Source organism: Larus michahellis, chromosome 3 (assembly GCF_964199755.1).
Source record: "Larus michahellis chromosome 3, bLarMic1.1, whole genome shotgun sequence".
Classification (NCBI taxonomy): domain Eukaryota; kingdom Metazoa; phylum Chordata; class Aves; order Charadriiformes; family Laridae; genus Larus; species Larus michahellis.
The window spans coordinates 71,872,096-71,893,113 of NC_133898.1; the positions used below are offsets into that span (position 1 = coordinate 71,872,096).

The 21,018-nt window shown below is 37.5% G+C and overlaps 1 protein-coding gene across 10 annotated transcripts in view; it reads right to left on the reverse strand.

Annotated features, from left to right (window-relative positions):
* Positions 1-21,018, reverse strand: part of LAMA2 (laminin subunit alpha 2) — a 376,159-nt gene that overhangs the window by 241,661 nt on the left and 113,480 nt on the right. For all 10 annotated transcript variants that reach the window (XM_074580763.1, XM_074580762.1, XM_074580760.1 and 7 more), the window contains exon 4: positions 20,211-20,453. In XM_074580763.1, the coding sequence (XP_074436864.1) occupies positions 20,211-20,453 (243 nt within the window). The remainder of the gene's footprint in view (positions 1-20,210; positions 20,454-21,018) is intronic.

Below are 21,018 nucleotides of genomic sequence, written 5' to 3' on the forward strand. Positions count from 1 at the left end.
ACCTATTTCCAACACCCCTTAAGGGTAGGTATTAATTAGGATAGTAAATAACCTTTCTCAGCTGCTGGGTATGGATACTTTTGCAGATATCACGGCAATACTTGGATGCACCCAGTCCTAGCTTCTGTAACAAAGACACCTGAGAGGACTTGCAGTGTGCTTCAGCCAGATGACCATCAGCCATATGACCAGAATTTCACAACACATTTCATTGGATTTCTGCCACTGAGAGTGACAGATATAGGCTAAGAAACTTTACGCCATTTTTGGCATTAAACAAAGTCTCATATATTAATGAACATGGGCTTATTTAGACTGTACTTGTAATGAGTCTTCAGAACAGAGAAAATTATCACCTTGCACCCCACTACGTATTTGTACACTTTGATAAAACTCCCCTGAGAGTTCTCTTCTCAAGGCTAAGCAATCCCAGCCCTCTCAGCTTCTACTAGTAGGACAGATGCTCCAAGTCCTTAATCATCTTCCCAGCCATTGCTCCAACACGTCCACGTCTCTCTTGTACTGAGAAGCCCAGAACTGAACACAGCTCTCCAGGTGCGCTCTCATCACTGCTGAGCAGTCGGCAAAGGATCACCTACCTGAACCTGCTGATGACACTCTAATTCAGCCCAGGACACTGTTGGGGGTTTTTGCTACACGGGTACATTGCTGGCTTATGTTCAACTTGGTGTGCACCACTGTTGTCATTCACTGTTTCCTCCTGATGCTCCTGGAGGCACAGCTGGCTCACATGTCTCACTGAACAGCGCTCCCAGCCCATTATCTGCCACCAGGCACTGAACTATAGTGTAGCTGCCTATCTGCAGGCAGAGAAGGTGCCTTCCTCCTGGTGTCGGAAGTCATCATTTTGCAGTCCTCTCCATTATGGGAGTCTCCATTTCTGAACAAACAGGCACAATCTCGGCCTGCCTCTATTTTGGTACAGTTGTGGCTTCAGGCTGCAGAGTCACAGAGAAAAGTCGATCTCTTTCCTGCCACCTCTGATGGTACGCAGTCTGCTGACACCCTCCTGCAGTTCTTTTCCTTGGTGACACTAATCCCCAACTGGAACAAACATTCCGCAGGCAAGGGCACCATCTCTTTCTGCCTCAATCTCAGCAATAGGTCCCAGACAGTGCTTGCAGCCTGAGAGGTGAAGACCTGCATCCTCCCTCTCGAACTTAACCTGAGTCAAGGGCTCTGCTGGACTGGGGTAGTTGCTCCAGTCTATGCCCACCACTTTTTCTGCCTCTCCTGTGCGCGTTTCTGCATGCACTGATGTGCAGCATATTAGCTGCCTCTGTTGTTTTACTTAATGCAACAGTAAAAATGCTGCTGCTTTGCATGAAAGTATATTATCAACTTCTAAGTTACTTAAAATTAACACACTTCAACAAAGTTTTTAAGAATTTTAAGTATGTACAACGTTCTCATTCAAATTTAAAATATCCATGTATGAATCTAAGTGGTGTATTTTTCTACTTGGAGCTGTGGTATTTGAAGTTAGTTACGTTGCCAAGCAATTTGAGTGCAGTCAATCTCAAGCTGTTTGTAGGATATAAAAAACCCCAGCTGTTTGGCTATGCTGCAAGGAGTTTTTATGTTCACTTTCCTTTCAAGAAAACAGCATCACTAACCAGTATGCTTTTCACTGATGCATATCTATATAATGAATGTTAGATAAACTGGAAGACTTAATTTTTTCGTAAGAAGTTAAGGTTACTTAGTGTAATTTGTCACAAGGATGGTGCAGGAACATCACTCTACAATAATTTTTGGCTAGTAGTGGTAAAGAACTCACTTTGTTCAAGTACTTAGTAGCTTCTTTTGGACATCATATCAAGACTGTGGGCTTCAAGCCTGGTGCTCTGTGTAAGGTAGTGGTCTGAACCTAAAATATTGTCAAGAAAGGTCAATTTCTCACTAAAATTTAATCTCAGCAGCACAAGAGACAGAAAAGCTTCTGCCCTACACAAAAAGACTTGCTACTTAATAATCAGCAGTGGAGAAGACAGATATGTCAGTCTTAAAATGATTTAATGAGAAAGGTACTCCATGATTTACATTCTCAAGTTATGCAAGCACATCAATATGAAGATGGACAATACTGAGCATCAATTTTTCCACAGGTGATTCAGTAGCTCTCATAATTCTCCTACCCAATACCAGCTTTAATTATCTGTTGCAAATAGCTCATTTGCAGTAAATGTAAAATTACTGTTGATTAATTAATCTCTTGGTATCTTATATTTAATCCCTAAAGACAAAAGTTCTGTGAGTTTTCTCAGTGCAAGCCCTAACGTATTGTTAGAGTTAGTTTCAAAACTAGAATAGAAGATGGAAGCATACGCCAGAACTCAGTATCCAATTTTTCATCATATTTATGATAATTGTATATAACAAATAGTGCATTTGGCAAGGTTTGCTGTATTTCTAATAAATATCTCACTATCTTAATAAATTAATGGTTTAGTAAGTGAAAGCACAACTCCCTTCTGTGCCTTGCTAATGAGTACAAGAGCTGCTTGAAATGCAGTGCTTAAACTTGCATTAAAATGTCAAGGGCTATGCATGTCAAACTCTATCTCAACTAACTCATTCCCCCTAAGAATACAGGCAAATGTCAGCTTAACGAACTGTTTAGCAAATACTATTGTGTCATTGACAACTATACCCTACAGCTTAAGCTAAATACAGCTTCATCTCTTCAGTCCTGATTAACTTGCTTTTGTCGTTTTCTTTCCAATTTCACCTGAAACTTAAATTGCTTATTCTAGCCACTGCTTTTCTATGGTTCTTTTAATTCTCATGCTTGTCATTTTTGGACAAGAAAAAATTTGTCAAAGACATCATCTTGCATACTTTTAAACAGAATGCTCATTGTCAGAGCAATAGTTATTAATAAATCACAGAAAAATAATGAGGAATTTGATTACCTTGGAAGTATATTTGTCATTTCAAGCTTTTATTTTCTTTTTGTTACTGTCTTAACTAAGTGAAAACACTACACCATGCCGTAGTTTCAGCAACAGTTATGTATACCGCTGTTCAGATTCAGAAAAGATGTGAGGCCTGGAATGCTGTACTGGAACACAACAATGATCTTTTGTGTTCTACTGGTTCTTCAAAGTGTACTTGCAAGTGAGACTCCATCTCTTAATACAGTAAAAAGATAATTTTTGCTTAGTAATAACTAATAAGACAGCTGGAGAGAAAGTTAAAGGCTTGGCTTTTACAGGAACATTCTCGATGAAACATACTGAACCAGTATTTTTAAGAGTTATATACATGCAGGTAGCTATATGTTCTAACACATAATACCAAAGATGACTTATGATTTTAAATTATCAAATGATAGCTGTTTTAAGTTTCACCGTACACACCGTCAGACACCATAGTCTGACCTCTGACGTCTGAAAACGTGTATGACCACCGTCATTCCAGTTTACATTCTGTCAGTGACATACAGCTCCTGCCTAACGTAGTGGCCCTCATGCAAACAGATTAGAATACAAGAAGAAGCCACACGAACTCAATAGCTGATGCCAATGGCAACTCTAGCTGCAAAGCAATTCTGAAAATTGTGTTAGTGTGGGTTCTGATCAAGCAGAGATGAAATGCGTTGGCATTACTGAGTTAAAAGCTATCCCGTCTGTTTAAAGGATGAAGTACAGTGGTCTGTCAAACATGTTCTTCACAAGTACACAAAAAAGAATAACAAAAACCTAAATTACACCATTTTTTTAAAAAAGCACTAAAGTGAGATGGCACAGCATCTTAAGAGGATGTTTTTTCATTACTACTTTTTATAGTATGCTTCTTTTTGGACAATGACCATGAATGGGACAAGTAATTCCAAATGAATGACTAAAACAAGAAAGTTATCTTTTCTTGCAGATTATAATAAAAAGCTTTCTGATCCCCAAATTTAACTAAAGGGCTTCTAACCATGCAAAAAGAAACAATATTTGGAAAAAAAAAACACACCACCACCACCCCTTCCCTACCAAGATAGCCCTTATTCTCTGTTTTATGCTTCTAAAAACTCATGGCACTTTCCACTAGATTTTTTCCTGAATGAGCTGCACTGTGGCGTGCACCGTAGAATTACAGAAAAATTACTGCCAGAACAGAATGGTGACCAGTAAAAAGAAAATCCACAGGAACTTGTCCAGCTGTAAGCAGTTGCAAAGGGCTGCCAAACACAACTGCTGATGTAAAAGAGGGAGAATGTGAGGATTTAAGCTGTTCAAACAGTAAACAAGTACATCTGCTCACGAATGCTATCATTAAATAAACTGCAGTAATATACTTTACATTACTGCAGCATTCTTGTATAGAACTACAACTCTGAAGTTGCAGTTCAACAACTGTAGTTGAACTGGGGAAATTTCAGCAAAACTTTTTGCGCTGTTCTGCATTGCAGACCCCTGTGTGGAAAAGCCCATTACAATTACTGTACAGTGTTGAAGTCTAAGTTCTAGCAAAACCTCTAACGTATCATTTGGAACAAGCACTGATGAAGGCTTTTGAAAAACAGATGGGATCCCTTTGAATAGTAAGAATTCAATGCCTTTAAAACCATTTATAATGCTTTTTAAAAAAAAAGAAAGAAGAAATAGGACACACGCTGTAGAATATGAGAAACTTTGATCCCTCTCCCACTCTGAACCTGATCTTTTCAAACTTGGAGCTATTTTATAGGGACTAATATAAGAAAAAATCAGGGAAAAAAAATCTATTTCTAAGTAGCACAGAATGAACAGCCCAGGCCAGGAATGGTATCATAAATCTGTAAAACACAGGAGATTAAAGAATTACATACACGAAAACAACTTTTTGCTCTTTGCTACTATCATTAATTGTTGTAAAGTTACAAAATAGTAGTGCTTATTTTGGCTACCAAAACTAAACTTGGCAGTGTTTTATCAAACTCTCAACTGTTTGTGGTTTTCAGATTTAATTTATGATGTATGATATAAAACAATATGACATGTATAGTAAACTAGTGTACTGGTTTGGGCTGGGATAGTGTTAATTTTCTTGATAGCTTCTTGTATGGGGCTATGTTTGAGATCTGTGATGGAAACTGCATTGATAATACAGGGGTGTTCCAGCTCTTGCTGAGCAGCCCTTGCACACCATCAAGGACTTTTCTGCTTCACAGGCTGCCCTTCCCCAGCAAGTGAGCTGGGGGTGCACAAGGGCTTGGGAGGGGGCACAGCTGGGACAGGTGACCCCAACTGACCAAAGGGATATTCCCTACCATATGAGACCATGTTCAGCAATAAAAGCTGAGGATCAAGTTTGCCAGAGCTATTAAACCATTCTTTTAAAATTGTTCTTCCTTCAGATAAAGAAAAGCTCTACGGTGGCTACTTCTTTATGCCCCTCTGTAGGGAGGTCGAGGCACAGAATTCACCTGCTATGGACTTACTGTCCTTGCCACTCCTATTATATCTCAGTTGCCTATCAGCTCTATCATTCTGATGTGCTTGAAAAAGCTTCTCATATTGTTTTTTAGGCCTTCGGCATTGCCTTTTACCTTACTGTGATTTTATGCTAATTTACAAAATTTCTACTTTCCTGACTGGGATGAGATTGTTTATATGATGTCTTTTGGTTTCTAATGATTATTATATACTCTGGTATTTTATCCTGCTACCTTTTTGGATACTCTATTATATTTTTTTATAAGTAGCATGCATGAGGTCCTACAGACTTAAGAAGAAAACATATAAAAATATGTTTCCACCTTTAGAGACCACTTTACCTTTTTGACTGTGTTTCCTAGGAACACATCAAATAGTGACAATATTACTCCCACTTTACTGTTACTTAAAGACTGTTCTGTAATCTAAACTAGCCTGTCTCACACTCTTCTTACAAAATTTTGAGTTGCTTCCTGTATTCTAAGTTCTCCAATTAGACTGCTTCTTGAAAGAACATTTAAGGACACTCAAAAATCAGCCTCTGCTCATGATAGTTAGCCAGCCTATGGGAACCTAAGCATAGTTTACTTTTTCACTATGGTGTTTATTTTTGCCTTCATTTTTGCCTTCAAATCCTCCTTAGTTTCACTACCTTTAGTGGTACTGCAGTCCTAACTTTCTCTACTCTAACTTAGACACGAAATATCAGTTTTCTCAGACACAACCCTGTTTGCTGATACAATTTGTCTGCTTACCCAACTTGTCTCTATACCTTCTCCATTCATGTGATCTAGAGACTAGATCTTAATCAAAGAATTTGTGCATTGGTATTACGGTGCCCCATTGACTAACTTTCCTTCTATTGATTTTCTGAGACAATTACCATTTAAACTAAAACCTCCAGGTAAACTCTGCAGTTTGGTTTTGATTTTCTTTTACATAGAACTCCTTTGCACTGACATTAAAGCATGTGTACATTTGGTCTCAGGCTGACTTTTTTGTACGTCCCTGCTTCAGGGAGATTTTATTGATCAAAATTAATCTTCCATGTAGCCCATCTGGATTTTAACAAACTTACCTTGAAAAAAGTTGTTCATTTTTTGACAGTACAGATTTTTATTATTTAAACATTGAAGAATGATTCATCATGAACTAGTCACTCACTAGATTTCTCCCAGACCTTATAATTACCTTGTAACCTTTACTGCTTTTTCCTCTCTCATCTCTGCATCGCTCAGCTGCTTATCATCCTTACCAAGTCTGCAAGCCCTTCCATGCTTTTGGCCACCAGACTCGTTAAAAACAAGAATTAAGCTATTCTTTCTCCCAGTAATTATTCATGACTGCTAGTAACTACTTAAAAAAAAAAAAAAGACAAAAAAGCCCTTAGAAAGTTATAATTTTCTCATCTCAAAACAATAACCCTACGCAAAATGCAATAGATAGCCAAAGTAAATAAGTGTTTGTGGTTTTACCTCTTCGTGGAAAGTGATTACAAGTAGTATTTCATTTAAGCAAAATATTCTATTAAGTATTTCACCTGTGTGGGTAAGGTCTTCAAGTAGCAATTCCCCCACCCCCAAAACAACCACCTACTCAGGATCTTCGGTTCCCCTAACTAAGCAGAAGAGAAAGAAGCTCATCAAGATACCAAGTACTCTGTGTTCTTTTGCTGCCAGAATGAAATCTACCACTGTCCAAAAATCAGCTACCAAACCCAAAGAGAAGACAGGTTTGGGTCATTACAAGTAAATACCAAGACTCAGGTGCACCATTTCCCTTTGCATCAGTAAAAGACTATGTTGAGTTATAAACTACGTTTACAGGCATGAGTCCTCCTTTTATGATTTGGAAAAAACTACCGTAGATTTATATAAAGATGTTCCACACATCTCTTTTCAGTAAGCACTGTGATCAATAAATGATGGGTGCTACAGAAAAAAGGTAAATAATCTAATCAATTTGACTCTTCAACTTCAAACTGAAAGACTGCTCTATATAGTATGCATTTTATATATCACAACTTTCTTACTTTTTAGATCTTATGATTCATGTGATTAATCAGCTTTTCTTTTTTTCAGAAATGGCAGAAATTACAACATGAGTGTCTGCTCAGGGACAGAAGACGTGCCAAAATAGAAAAGTGGACTGTCTGACTACACAAAAGAAACTTTCATTCCAACTTAGCCCACAGAGAAGTACCAGTAAATATCCTTCCTTTTGTTTTTACAATAATGGGAGACTGCTGTACTACTTATATGTAGTTTTCCACAGTTGTTGTCTCTTTGGTGTACAATTTAAACGTACTTTATACATTTTATATCCACTCTTGTTTTCTACAATATTAAATATCAGAAACTCAAGTTCGGTATTAACTATCAATTTAAAAATATTACTGGAAGTTTTCCTTTTATCAGGCAAAAATTAACAGTGAGTATTTCTATAATGCAATTATAAAATTACTGACTTGCAGGATTAGTGTACAAGATTTGAAGAAATTATTGCAAAGACTATTCTCATGATGCATAATAAAATAATTTAAAGGCGTCAAGTTAAATTCTAGATGTTTTCAAAATTCTCCTATGATATTGAGCACATATGTCAAGTGCTTACTCTATTTTTTCTTTTTATGTATCTATGAATGTATATTAGGAAATCAGGAAATGTTAATAATTTTATATTAGTGATGCAATATAGCAATCTGTACATGGAATATGTGAAATGTACGCATTTATTTGGCAGTCATTTGTTAAATATCTTTTTTTCCTCTCAGATTAACTAAAGTTTAGTTTTACTAAGTCAAATTAAAAAAAGGCAAAAACCAAAAAGCAACAAAATGAACTAGACCTGGATCTTTGTCCAAACCTCAAGTCTAGTTTTGTTTCTTTTTGTAAACTGTTTCTTACATAGTTGTTCTAACTGGAAATTTTGGACCAGCTGAAAGCTTATTTGCCAGAATTCTTGAAGAAAAAACATATTCTGTTCCTTCTTTGTAGACACAAGTAACTTTTTAGGCTAAATTATGCTTTCAAAAGACTCAAAAAAGGAGACTCACAAGTAGAAGTTATCAATCACAATCATTTCACTGAGACCAATCACACACAAAAAGATGATATCCAACACCACGGCTTGACCATAAGACTTGCAGAGGCTGCTGTAGCTAGAAGGTGGGGGTGGGAATGGAAGCAAACAAAATATAAACCAAAACCAATAGGGAGAACAAAGTATGACGCAATCCAGAATGTTAACCAGTGAGTCTTTAACCACTGAAGTTGTGGAACACTGAATTAAATGAGATAAACAGTCTTCACAAAAGACCTGGTAGAAAGGTTATTGACCTCAGTGGAAAGATCTTTAATAATAGGCACCATTTATCTAAGGATCCTATTGGCTGTCCTCATTACTAATCACTACAGATTACTAACTGTGCATGTGAGACAGAAAAGCAAGATGAGAATGATCATAAGCTGATGGGACACTTGGATTTCAGTCCAGAGAAAACCTGATTCATTATTTTTTACAAAATGAAGCTATGCCAGCTGGTTAGACAACCAGCATACTCAAAGTATACTAAAAACCTGGGAAGCAGGACAGGTTCTTGGATGTAAGTAACTGCATCTGGTAAGATCTCGACCAGCTGAACTTTACTTCTGCTTTCTAGGCAAAGACTGCCACATGTCCTCCATTGACAGTTTTGTGAAATTTGTTTTCATTGTCTTTGCATTTTTTAAAAAAGTTAAGATGACTGAATAAAATATTTTCATTTTGCATCCCCTGGAACAACTCATATTGACCAAAATTAAAATATCCCTTTCACTGTTTTTGAATAATTTAAAATTACTGTTATTCTCCCTGTTCAGATGTCAAGCTAAAAAAAGTTGTTCGCAGACCCTATTTTGGAATTTCTGACTCAGACTGCATTCATTAGTCTATGTCTAATGTCTTTGTCTAAGTTGTGATGCTGGAAGTAGAACCAGCTTAAATTTCTGAAGAGTTTCATCCATTAAGAATAGATTGTTACCTAGTTTTTTGTATGATCCACCTTTTGCAATGACAATACGTCAAGAAGATACTGGTGCAAGACAACATATGCCATAACCACAAATACAGAAATGCACATCAAATGTATGGAAATTTAGCATACTCGTGAGAAATGCCTAAGGTGACTGCAGCTAAGGGCATGGAGAGAGATATTACTGGCATTAGTTTTTACTGTATAGAAGTCTTTTCTACATCTTATGCCATTGAAAAGAAACCTATCACTGTTAGTCAAGGTGAACGGACAGTTCAAGGCTCTAGAATATGATTTCACAATAAAGACAAGATGCTGACTTGATAATAATTATACTAGAGACCAACAGAGATAACACGTTGTTTTTTAAACTGTACAAGATTGAAGTCTTACAATTGTCTTTCAAATACTAGGCAGGCTCAACAGCACACGGTTTCCATCTATGTGGAGTCATTGTTCCACCAATTTAAAGAAGTTAGGAGATGACGGGATCAAATTTAAAATAGGAATGATAAAGGCAGCATCAATACTGCAATCCACAAACTCTTATGCATTTTTTTTTTAAATACACACTAGCATCTATATCACTTTTTATTAGGAGAAAAGACATCACAAAATTTTCAGTCTGCAACTGAATATATTTCAATTTTGAATACTTTGAAAAATTCTGACCCTCTGGCCTCCTAGCATTGACAGTCTCAGACTCCTAGTGAAAACTGATTAAATCTGGCTGTGGGGAGAATGGACTTAGACTCCATTTGTAAGTCTCTTTTTCTTTCCTTCCTTCTCTGTGAACCAATGAGACTACAGTGAACAGGACAAGCAATATGGTATGAGGAGAAGAAAAGTAGCAAGAAAATATTGGGAAGTAGCAGAGTTCAGTGCCCCCACTGGTATCGTTGGTCTGAGGTTAGCCCAGAGGACAGCAAATTAGTGGGGGTGGGAGAGGTTCGGAGTGAGCTGAGACACGCAGCACAGAGAGATGTTTAAAAAGGGGAAGAGTACTAGCATTCAAGTAGTACAGCAAGTGAACAAAATAACAAAACACTACCATCAAGGCACTTGTTTCTGTTTCTTTTTGTTTTTTACATGTTTAGTACACACTTTGAACTTCCACTTGACTGAAGAAAATAAAGACTAATGAATGTGCTGATACAGACTAGTCTTTATTACCACAGAAACACTATATAATTTTCTTTTTATCTCACACTTACATTGCTACCACCACAGGAGTGGCAAGAGGTTTAGCATTTGAAGGAGCAGCACTGAAGCATCACATTCATTGCAGTATCATTCTTGCCACTATAAGGGTGACAAGAAAACTCATTTCTGGAAAAGGAAGGAGAGAGGTTACTTAACTCCCATCATAACTCCCCGCCATCAGTCCCCTGCTTCAGCCTTAGTGTTGGCTATGGCCATACAGTGGGCAGGACCAACTTTCTTGTTACAGGCTAGCGCCAGGACTCAGAGAACCTTACACCCCTTGTTCGCTGTCACGGTTTCAGCTGGGACTGAGCTAACTTTCTTGCTAGCAGGTGGTGTAGTGCTACGTTTTGGATTTGGGACGAGAAACGTAATGATGGCGCACTAATGTTTTTGGTTGCTGCTAAGCAGTCAAGGCCTTTTCTGGTCCTCACACACCACCCCACCGACGAGGAGGCTGGGAGGGCACAAAAAGTTGGGAGGAGACAGGCAGGACAGCTGACCCCAACTGACCAAAGGGTTATTCCATACCATGTGATGTCATGCTCAGTATATAAAGCTGGGGGAAGAAGGAAGGGGGGGACATTATGAGTTTTGTCTTCCCAAGTAACCGTTATAGGTGATGGAGCCCTGCTTTCCTGGAGGTGGCTGAACACCTGCCTGCTGATGGGAAGAAGTGAATGAATTCCTTGTTTGGCATTGCTTGCATGCGTGGCTTTTGCTTTACTTATTAAATTGTCTATACCTCAACTCATGAGTTTTACTCTTCTGCTTCTCTTCCCCATCCTAACTGGGAAGTGAATGAGCAGCTGTGCGGTCCTAGTTGCTGGCTGGGGCTAAACCATGACATTCACACAGACAGCTCTTGCCAAAGTCTTTTGGTCTGTAATTTTTACCTTTGTGAGCATGGAAATAATACTATGCAGTTTACTGAACAACAGTTCAGTAACAGATCTCAGAAATCCTTTGTAAGCGTGATGTAGTAGTGTTAATATCTTTCAGAAATTCTTGCCCAGTACTTTTCATTTTAAAACTATATACCGTTTTAAAAAAAAAAAAAGCTGAATTGAATCTACTGCGTAATATTCTCTCTTGCTCAGGAATCAATGTCTGAAATTCTCCCTCGGGAAATTTGCTAAGACAATTGGTTAGTACTGACCTTCCCACTGTAAAGACATAACCTTTCTGTGGGCTGAATTCTTAGACAGAACGAGGTTAAGGTTTCATGCTGCGGAAGTCTTAAACTCTCATAAAGGCCTGCACAAATACTACATGAGCACCATATGCTTTCAGAAGAAATAGAGAAGACACGGGTTGATTTAATACCTAGCATCACTCTGGCAGTAGAATCATGCTAATGATATTTATACAGACGTGAGGTATGACACCATCCATTTAAATGGTTTATCCAGCACAAAATACTCGTATCTGTCTATCCATTCAAATATCTGCACTTCATTCATTGCTTTGGCATCTTAGTCCTTAAAGAACTGTAGAAAAGGTGACAAAAGTGTAACTCTAAGAGAATTATACAAGGTGAAGAAGCAAATTTGAAGCAAAAATTATTTTCAACAAAAAAATTAGAGAGGAAGTACACTTGATCTGGTAGAAAGACATCAGAAAGAGATGAAAGAGGATGAAAAGATCAGGAAGAGAATGAAACTAAGTGGGAATTTTAAAACCTGAAGCTGGAAAAGAAGCCAGGAAGGCCAAACTGGTACAGAATTTAGGGGTAAGCTATTAATACTTTTAAGTGATACCATTATTATTTTTTCCTAGAAAAAACACTAGATTTCAATGAGCACCACTGCTCAGCACCAATACAAAACAGCAAGTCAGAAGCAAGATTTTAGGAAATCACAAGTAGAAAACACAATTAGATGACTACAAATCTGTGGTTCATCCACACCTTGAATACCACTGTCCCCTCATCTTAGACTGAACACATACATACTGGGAAAAGTTCAGAGAAGGACAAGAAGATGATGAAACGAATTAATACCTTTCGTATAAAAAAAACCAACAGAGTACAGTAGGACTCTTCAGCCTAGAAATGAGATGACTTAAGTAAAAATATGACAGAAATCTATAAAATTATAAGTGACATAGAGAAAGTGTTTCCAGGTTGACTGTTCACCAACTTTTCCAGTACAAGAATTGGGCTCCATTGAATGAAACCAGTGGGAGCCAAGCTACAATGGAACAAAAGGAGGTGATTCTTTATACAACAGATACTACATATATGGAACTAATTGCCAAAGGATGTTAGGAATGCAAGTACTCCAGAGGGATCTGAGGTAAGGATGCAAAAGTATTTGGAGTATGGATTCATCAACAGTACAAAAAGTCCAAAACACATCAATATGAGGAAATCCCATAAGCTGAAAAAGTGTTGGATATAAAACACAGCTCTAATACCTATGTTATTTTTAAATCCTTTTTCATGTACTGCTTTAGTTATTAAAAAACAGTATTACAAAAATACTGCATATTCCTCTGTGGGTATAATTTATTTTTTAAATTTGGTTAACTCTACATAGTAAATGTAATGCTGAAAGTAAGTTGACGTTGTTGAAGCAAATGACCCAGTGCTTTAACACTGTCATTTAAACAGTCATTTAAAAGGTGCATTTGGGCTGTGCTACTAAAAAATGTTTAAGTAGCAGATGTGCAACTACATTACTTGCTTAATAATAGCCTGATAGTCATTATCAATATAGTCATATCAACTATCTGATAGTCACATTGATTGCTTCACAAATGCCACTTGCTGAAAAGAAACAAGCAACACCCAGGGCTGTGTTTGAAGCATCTAGACAACCATTTCTGAAATTTGGTACATTTGGCATACTGCAATTAGGTGACATTCTCATTTCTAGAATCAGATTACTTTCCTTCAAGTACAGGGCTAATATCTTTCAGTTTTTCAATCTTTAAATATTCCCAGCGACTGAAAATAACATATGAAAAGCATTTCACACAGGAGGATCAGAGATCGCTTCTCTTATTCAGTACAAGAAAATATCGGCTGAATCCTGAAATTTCACCTCTCCATTGGTTACAATTTGTGGCAGAGATACATTTACGGATTTCTTCTCATGATACCAAATTAGTATTGCAGCAATTAGCAGGGAGTGATGTTCACAGCATCCTGATACCACTAATCTACATCTCAGTTTCATTCTTCCATGAAATACGAAATACAACAAAACAAGTAACAATGTGATGGAAAGCCAAAAAGCTCACAATTGCAGAAGTGTATTTGGCGATGGAGAGGTATGAGATACCAAAAAAAAAAAAAAAAAGCTTTCATTTAGGATTGGGATAAATTAATGTTTAACTGATCTCCCCCACTACTTCCCTCCAAACTCTCCATTAGTACTAACACTGTTAATATTTTCAACTCCCTTCCTCCTTGACTACAAGAAAGGCAAACTGAACGTGTTCCTGAAGAAAGAGCCAGTCAGGATAAGACAGCTCTCTAACCTATCTGTGTCCTAGGTAGGAGTCAAAAACACCTAGGAAGGGCTTCAAAATTGTTGTCCTATGCATCTGTCTCTACAACAAGGTTAACAGCAAATGCAGACTACATCACCAGGAAGCAGAAACTAGACAGCAAGATACAAGCTAGATACTACCCTGAACAAGAACTTCAGGAGAACACCTTGCATCTGATAATTCTGGCAAAGGGTGACTGGGATTGAAAAAGAGACCAGTGTTATCACTGTGTCCTGCCAAGAGATTTTTCCGTTGGCTACACCCACACACTACACAAATGCTTCTGCAGAAGTATTCCTCATCTACAACCACTTCAGCTTCTGCTCTTTTAATCCCTCCTTTTCATTTTGAATCTGCCTACCAAACTGCATTTGTATCTTCTGCGTAACCTAAACTCTACCCAAATGCAGAAATATCCTTTGAGGCAGCATCTTCTGAAAACAGATTCTGCACAAAAAGAGGGAGGAATTTCTTCTCCTTGTAAGTTTACATAACTTCTGCACAACAATAATCATTATAATTTTTGAAAAACAACTTTCTGTCAGAACTCCTCTATGTGATGTCGCTAATATGGACCAGGGAGTCAACTGGCTATTCCAATTAAGATTTAATAAGGTGGGACTTAAATTCACACTCTCCTCTTGGTTTTTATACTTTCAGAAAGCCTCATTGTAGAGAAACTCAATGTTTCCCAGACTACGAGGCTTTTTTCTTCTTTCTTGACTTATTAGTAAAAGCAAGTGCTTTCCTATCAGATTAATTAAACCTTTCTCCCTCTGTCTTCACTGGATTTGGCTTTCAATCTCTGTTTGCACAGAGAATTACTTTATATTAAAGAAACAACCAAACAATTATTTTTGACCTGAAGATTTTCTCCTAGCCTATACAAATTACTCTAAATCTATGTATGCCTGAAGAATGCTTTTTCTGAGTGTAACCTCCTATTTTATTTCCTAGCAAGCTACAGGTCCGGTAAAATGTGTCATTTTCTATGAAAAGATAAACATTTTCCTAACATCAACAACAGTCATTAACTGGTGCACCTGAAGTCTTCAGAGGGTCCAGCTTTGAAACATCTGCAAGCAAGAGGGAAGATTCCCATGCATCAAAATAGAAATACTATACACGCTAGTTCAAACAAGCATTTACTAAAAGAAATCTTCGTACACCTCACAGGAAAAAAAAATAAATTACAACATTGAAACTTAATGTCCAGAGCCTTACATCCACCTAGTCATCAAGGTAAAGAAGCTGTGACAGAAATTATAGTCTAGCAGAAGAAGAAAGATTGCAATAAAAAAAGGTACAAACTAGATGTAAACATCAAAGGCTCCTGTGTCAGGGAAATGAAGCAAAAATCACCATGGTAACCCACTAATTTTTAGTTCTCAACCTAATGATCATCTGAGGAAATAAAGAAAAAAAGAAATACCACCCTGATATGGTGTTTAAGTAAAGATAAAAATGTCACAAAATGGGCACTCTTCTTTACCCAAAAATAGCAGCCTCATCCCGCCAGTTATTACCCCTTACATAAACCACTCTTTCTCAGTCCGTGCCAAAAAAAAAAATACCATTAAAGTAAGAAACATCAATTCAGTAAAAGTTAACGAGTAACTCATTAATATAACTGATCTCTTTCCATTCTTTTTCTGGCTTGGGAACACTGACACAGTGGAACTTGCTTTTTCATTGTAAAATACTATTTTGGGAAACGTTACCATTTACATTTATTGATGGCATATCAGAAACATCAGTGCCAAAAGTCTGCCTTTGCCAGTGTGATATAGAGACACTCTGGTCTCCCTGTGATCTTCTCACGTATCACTGATCTTAGACAGTATGGAAACTGGAATGCTAACAATCTTTCTGCATTCAAGTCTACAGTTTTGAGAGAAATTTCCTTATTTGAGAATTTCTCAGTTTTGTTCATTCAGATGCCGTCGTTACCCAACTTTCCATTAATTCATGAAAATATTCAATAAAAATAATTATTTCATGCAAATAATTCTTGGCCTACAGATTGTTTATTCACTTTTGACTGAGTGAACTTAAATTTGTGCTAGTTACAGTGACCTGAAGATAAACCACACAGAGTTCTTGTTTGATGGTTGTCTTTTTGTTGTTGTTGTTTTAGTTGTTGGTAGTTTTAATTCTGTGATTGGCCAAGAGAATATTACTGGTGCAAACAGTGACAATATTAAACACCCAAAATATTTTGCTTAGAATTAACATTTCTGTAAATGCTCTAATCAATCAAGTCACTGATTAAAATGTTCATTGAAAATATATATGAAAGGAACATACTCTGTTTTTTCCACGATGGCAAGTTTTAACTTAAGACGCTACTGTAGATGTAGATTTGGCTTTGGAACTGACTTGTTGACCTATGCTCCTTCTCCACTTCATCAGGTTTCCTGAGTGTACACCAGAATGGTGTGCCTAAATAGCTTACGGGTTTTGAAGCAAAGGAAAGGTACTTAATGCACATTGCATAACTCTATCAATCTTACAAAATGTTTGTAATATCTGATACATAGAACAAAAGTCCTACCCTGGAACAAAAATAAATGATGTGCAGATGTAACATAACTGAAAGACTAGGAGCCAGGCAAATATCAGCTACAACACAACTGCAAGTAAATCTGATATTGGTATGAATTGTATTGTTTTTCATGTTACTCGTTTAATGAAATATGAAAAAGAATTAACCTGGGTTAATTCTGTGTTAATGCTATGTATTTTATAATGCAGTCTATAGTTACTCAGACAGATGAAACTAGTGTTTTACTTATGAAAAGAATATTGTTAAAAATGTAAGCCGATTAACTCATGTGAAACGATACTTTTCCAGTCACTATCAAAGTTAAGCTTTAGGCTTTTCATTTCAAGATGTTTTCTCTCTATTAGGACCATATCTCAGATTAATAACTACCTGTGTGAGGTAAGATTAATTTAGGGTGGCTTAAATCATACGCCTTTCAGAGGATGCCTGTATCTAACAATTCACAAAAGGAAAGTTCTGTTTAATTTGATATCCTTCTATGATAAGGTCACCTGTCTAATGGACAAAGGGAAAGTAGTGGATGCAGTTTTTCTGGATTTTAGGAAGGCTTTTGATACTGTCCCTCACAGCATCCTTCTGGACAAGTTGTCCAGCTGTGGGATGAGTGGGTTCACAGTGCGCTGGGTGAAGAACTGGCTGAAAAGAGCTTGAAGGGCTGAAATGAACGGCGCTACATCTGGCTGATGACCAGTAACCATTGGTGCTCTGCACGGTGCAATTCTAGGGCCAGTTCTGTTCCATATATTTATCAATGATCTGGATGCAGAGTTGAATGCACCATTAGCAAGTTTGCTGATGATACAAAACTGGGAGGTGCTGTTGACTCTCTTGAGGGACAAAAGACCTTGCAGAGGGATCTAGATAGACAGGAGCATTGGGCTATGATTAACGGGATGAAATGTGACAAGTCGAAAGGACAGAGTAACGCTGGGCACAAGTACAGATTGGGAGACGTGTGGCTTTTCCTGCAGAAAAGGATCTGGGAGTGCTGGTTGACAGTAGGCTCAGTATGAGTCAGCAGCGTGCCCTGGCAGCCAAAAGGGCAAACAGCATCATGGGGTGCACCAAACACAGCATTCTTTTGACACGTGGTCAAAAGAAGTGATTATCCCACTGTATTCAGCGTTGGTGCGGCCTCACCTTGAGTGCTGTGTGCAGTTCTGGGCCCCACAATTTAAGAAGGACGTGAAGGTCCTTGAATGTGTCCAGAGGAGGGCAACAAAGGTGATGGAAGGAATGTCCTACAAGGAGTGTCTGAGGACTTGGGGCTTGTCTAGTTTGGAGAGAAGGAGGCTGAGGGGTGACCCCATTGCTCTCTACAGCTTCCTGAGGAGGGGAAGTGGAGAGGGAGGTGCTGATCTCTTCTCCCTGGGATCCAGTGATAGGACACGTGGGGATGGTTCAAAGCTGCGCCAGGGGAAGTTTAGACATTTCTTTACCGAGAGGGTAATCACATACTGGAACAGGCTTTCTAGAGAGGCGTCCGATGCCCCAGGCCTGCAGTGCTTAAGAAGCATTTGGACAATGCCCTTAACAACATGTCTTCACTTTTGGTCAGCCCTGAATTGGTCAGGCAGTTGGACTCGATGATCACTGTAGGTCCCTTCCAACTAAAATAGCCTATTCTAATTCCCCTTTTCCAAGTGGAATGGAATAGATGCATTCCTCCTTTCAAAGTCTTCTTCTCGTTTAAAGAAACTGTTTATCAGATGCTGGTCATTTACAAGGTTCAGGATAAAACACCAACTACAGCACATCAGGGCAAGTTAAAAACTATTAATTGCACAGTTAAGATTGGAATTAAGTTCCACTCAGTTCAGCAGGACTTAACCCAGTGTTTCAGTCACAGATGTATACCAGCATGCAGAATAAAAGCCCTTTGCTGTTTAACTCAGCCAATGAAGAACACAAGGAGGCACTGGTTTAACCAAGAGGACAGCAGACTAATGAAATCAATATCTGTCTGCAAGACAATTAGATAATCAAAGAAATTGAACAATGTAAATTAAATTAATTATTGGGATAATTACTTTGGCATTTCATTTTCAGTGCAGACATGTTCTCCCAAAGAAACTGTATAGAATTTCTTTGCAAGTGATAATCTCCTAACTCATGTTATATTCAGCTCTCAAAAAGCACCCAGTTGGAAACATTTTGAAAACATAGCACATATGTGTGCACTGTTTCTTTTAATATCACTTCATCTGCTTCTGCTAGATTTTACAAGAACAAAGACCCATTCAAATGACACAACTACGAATGATACAACTACAAACACAAAGTATTTGTGATGATTTTTCCTAGATGTGCAACTGATTTCGTATCTGATAACTCATATGAGACTCATTTAGATCCAAGCTTACATCTTTTTCAAGTGTATCAGCAGGATATTTTCACTGCAAGTTGTATTTTTCTGGTTTTTTTTAGCGGGCATTGGAAATTTCCTGTGAATATAAGCAAACTACACATATCTATATCCAGTATTCAAAAATATTGTATTAACGATGTTGTATTTGAATGTTGCTTTGCATGAAGAGGAACAAAAAAGAATAAGTTTGCACCTCTTTATACGGAGATAAGTCATTAAAAAGTGTAACAGAAACAATTAACAGAAGGATAAATTTTGAGGCTAAAATTTCACAGAAGGTCATTAGACATCAAAGAATCTGTAAATAAATAAATACTTCAGAACTAGTGCACTTTCAAGTCACGTTACTTCCTTGAATTACCAAGTTATGTGCAAAGCAAGTGTTGGAAAAAAATCTGTGAAAAAAACGTACACTTATTGGAATTTGGTACACATGGCATTCCCTCTCTTCATTTTAAGTGGCTAAAAATACTGTATTTTCAGCTACAGTTGTCACATTTGCCTTGTTTTTTCAGCCACAACTCCTCATTCTTACCTCCACCACATCTTTTCTACACCCTCAGTTAAAACAAATGACTGGTCCATGATTCATGTGCCTGGACTCACAATGAAACAGCAGAGGCCTCTGACAGGAGAAGAATTCGTAGGTATATGCAGGGGCAGAGGGTCAATTACAAGCTCTTAAACGCAATAAATTAAACTCCGAGTAAAATCATTACCATTTAACATCCTAGCTTATACACAGGGACTGAAAATGAGACTCAAAGAAAAGTCCTTTGATGACTTCACTGGGTCCATGATTTTTCCCAGTATTCTCACCTTTGTTCATAAGTGACATGGGAACATATTTCAAGCACCTAAAGATCTCTGAAAGCGCTAGTGCCTTGTTCTACCTAATAAGTCTTTTACCCCTTGGTTTACTTTGTAGAATATGCTTATTAGAGTGTACCTTGTATGTGTTTATGTAGCATCATGTAAGATGAGCTTTTTAAAAATGCGAATATACTACCTCCCCATTTTTCAAGCGTATCAAACACACTCTCCGTCTACTCAAGGCAGATATTTGCCAATTAAGCAAAGGGTTTTTTTTTTCTGCCAGGTTATGGTGCATGGAATAACATCTAATCTTACCTCCCCATTCTCCAGAGGGTGGATTTTGGAATAATAAGAAGTGCATATTACTTCATCATCTTTTATATAGGATGGAGTTCCAGGACGAGGGTGGATGTTGTAGCGTGTCAGGCACTCACTGTCCGTGATCGCATAATACTGCCATGGTTGATAGTCTACACCATCCAGCGAACGCTCTAATATCCAATTCCCAGGTCGAGGTGAGTTAGCTGCTTTCACAATAACATACGCAATCTGGAAAATCTGAAAAATAGATGAATTGTAAAAATATAAGTAAATACATGATTATAAATTCATTTCAATTTCTTAATAGCTACCAAACTAAGAACAGTAAACATGATAATGTTTGATTCTTTTTTTTCCCCTAAAAATACTTATGGCCTCAGATTCCTTTGAAACTCTTTAACTACAGAAATAAATTCTCCATTAACATTTCTGAAAAAAGATTAGTTGCATTAGGCCAATAGAGACCTTAAAAACTGAATTTAAAAGCACTCTAAATTCCACATAACTTAGTAGGTAATTGCTAAGCTGCAGTTTCAGTCAAAATGTTTGCAAAGTTTGTTTTCAAGTATTTTCAATTTGTGGAAGTGGGTTTGTTTCTGCACATGTATTTATAGACATAAACTTTCTGCAATGTTTAAGAGTTGCCAAACTCTGTTACAACTTCTTTATCACTGTTTAGAAAAAACATAGTTTTAAGCTATTGAAAGGTAATCACATCATGCTGAAATCATTCTATAAAACATTCTTGTTTCAATCACATGATTCGGGACTGTGTCCATAAATAAGCTTTACAGGACAAAGA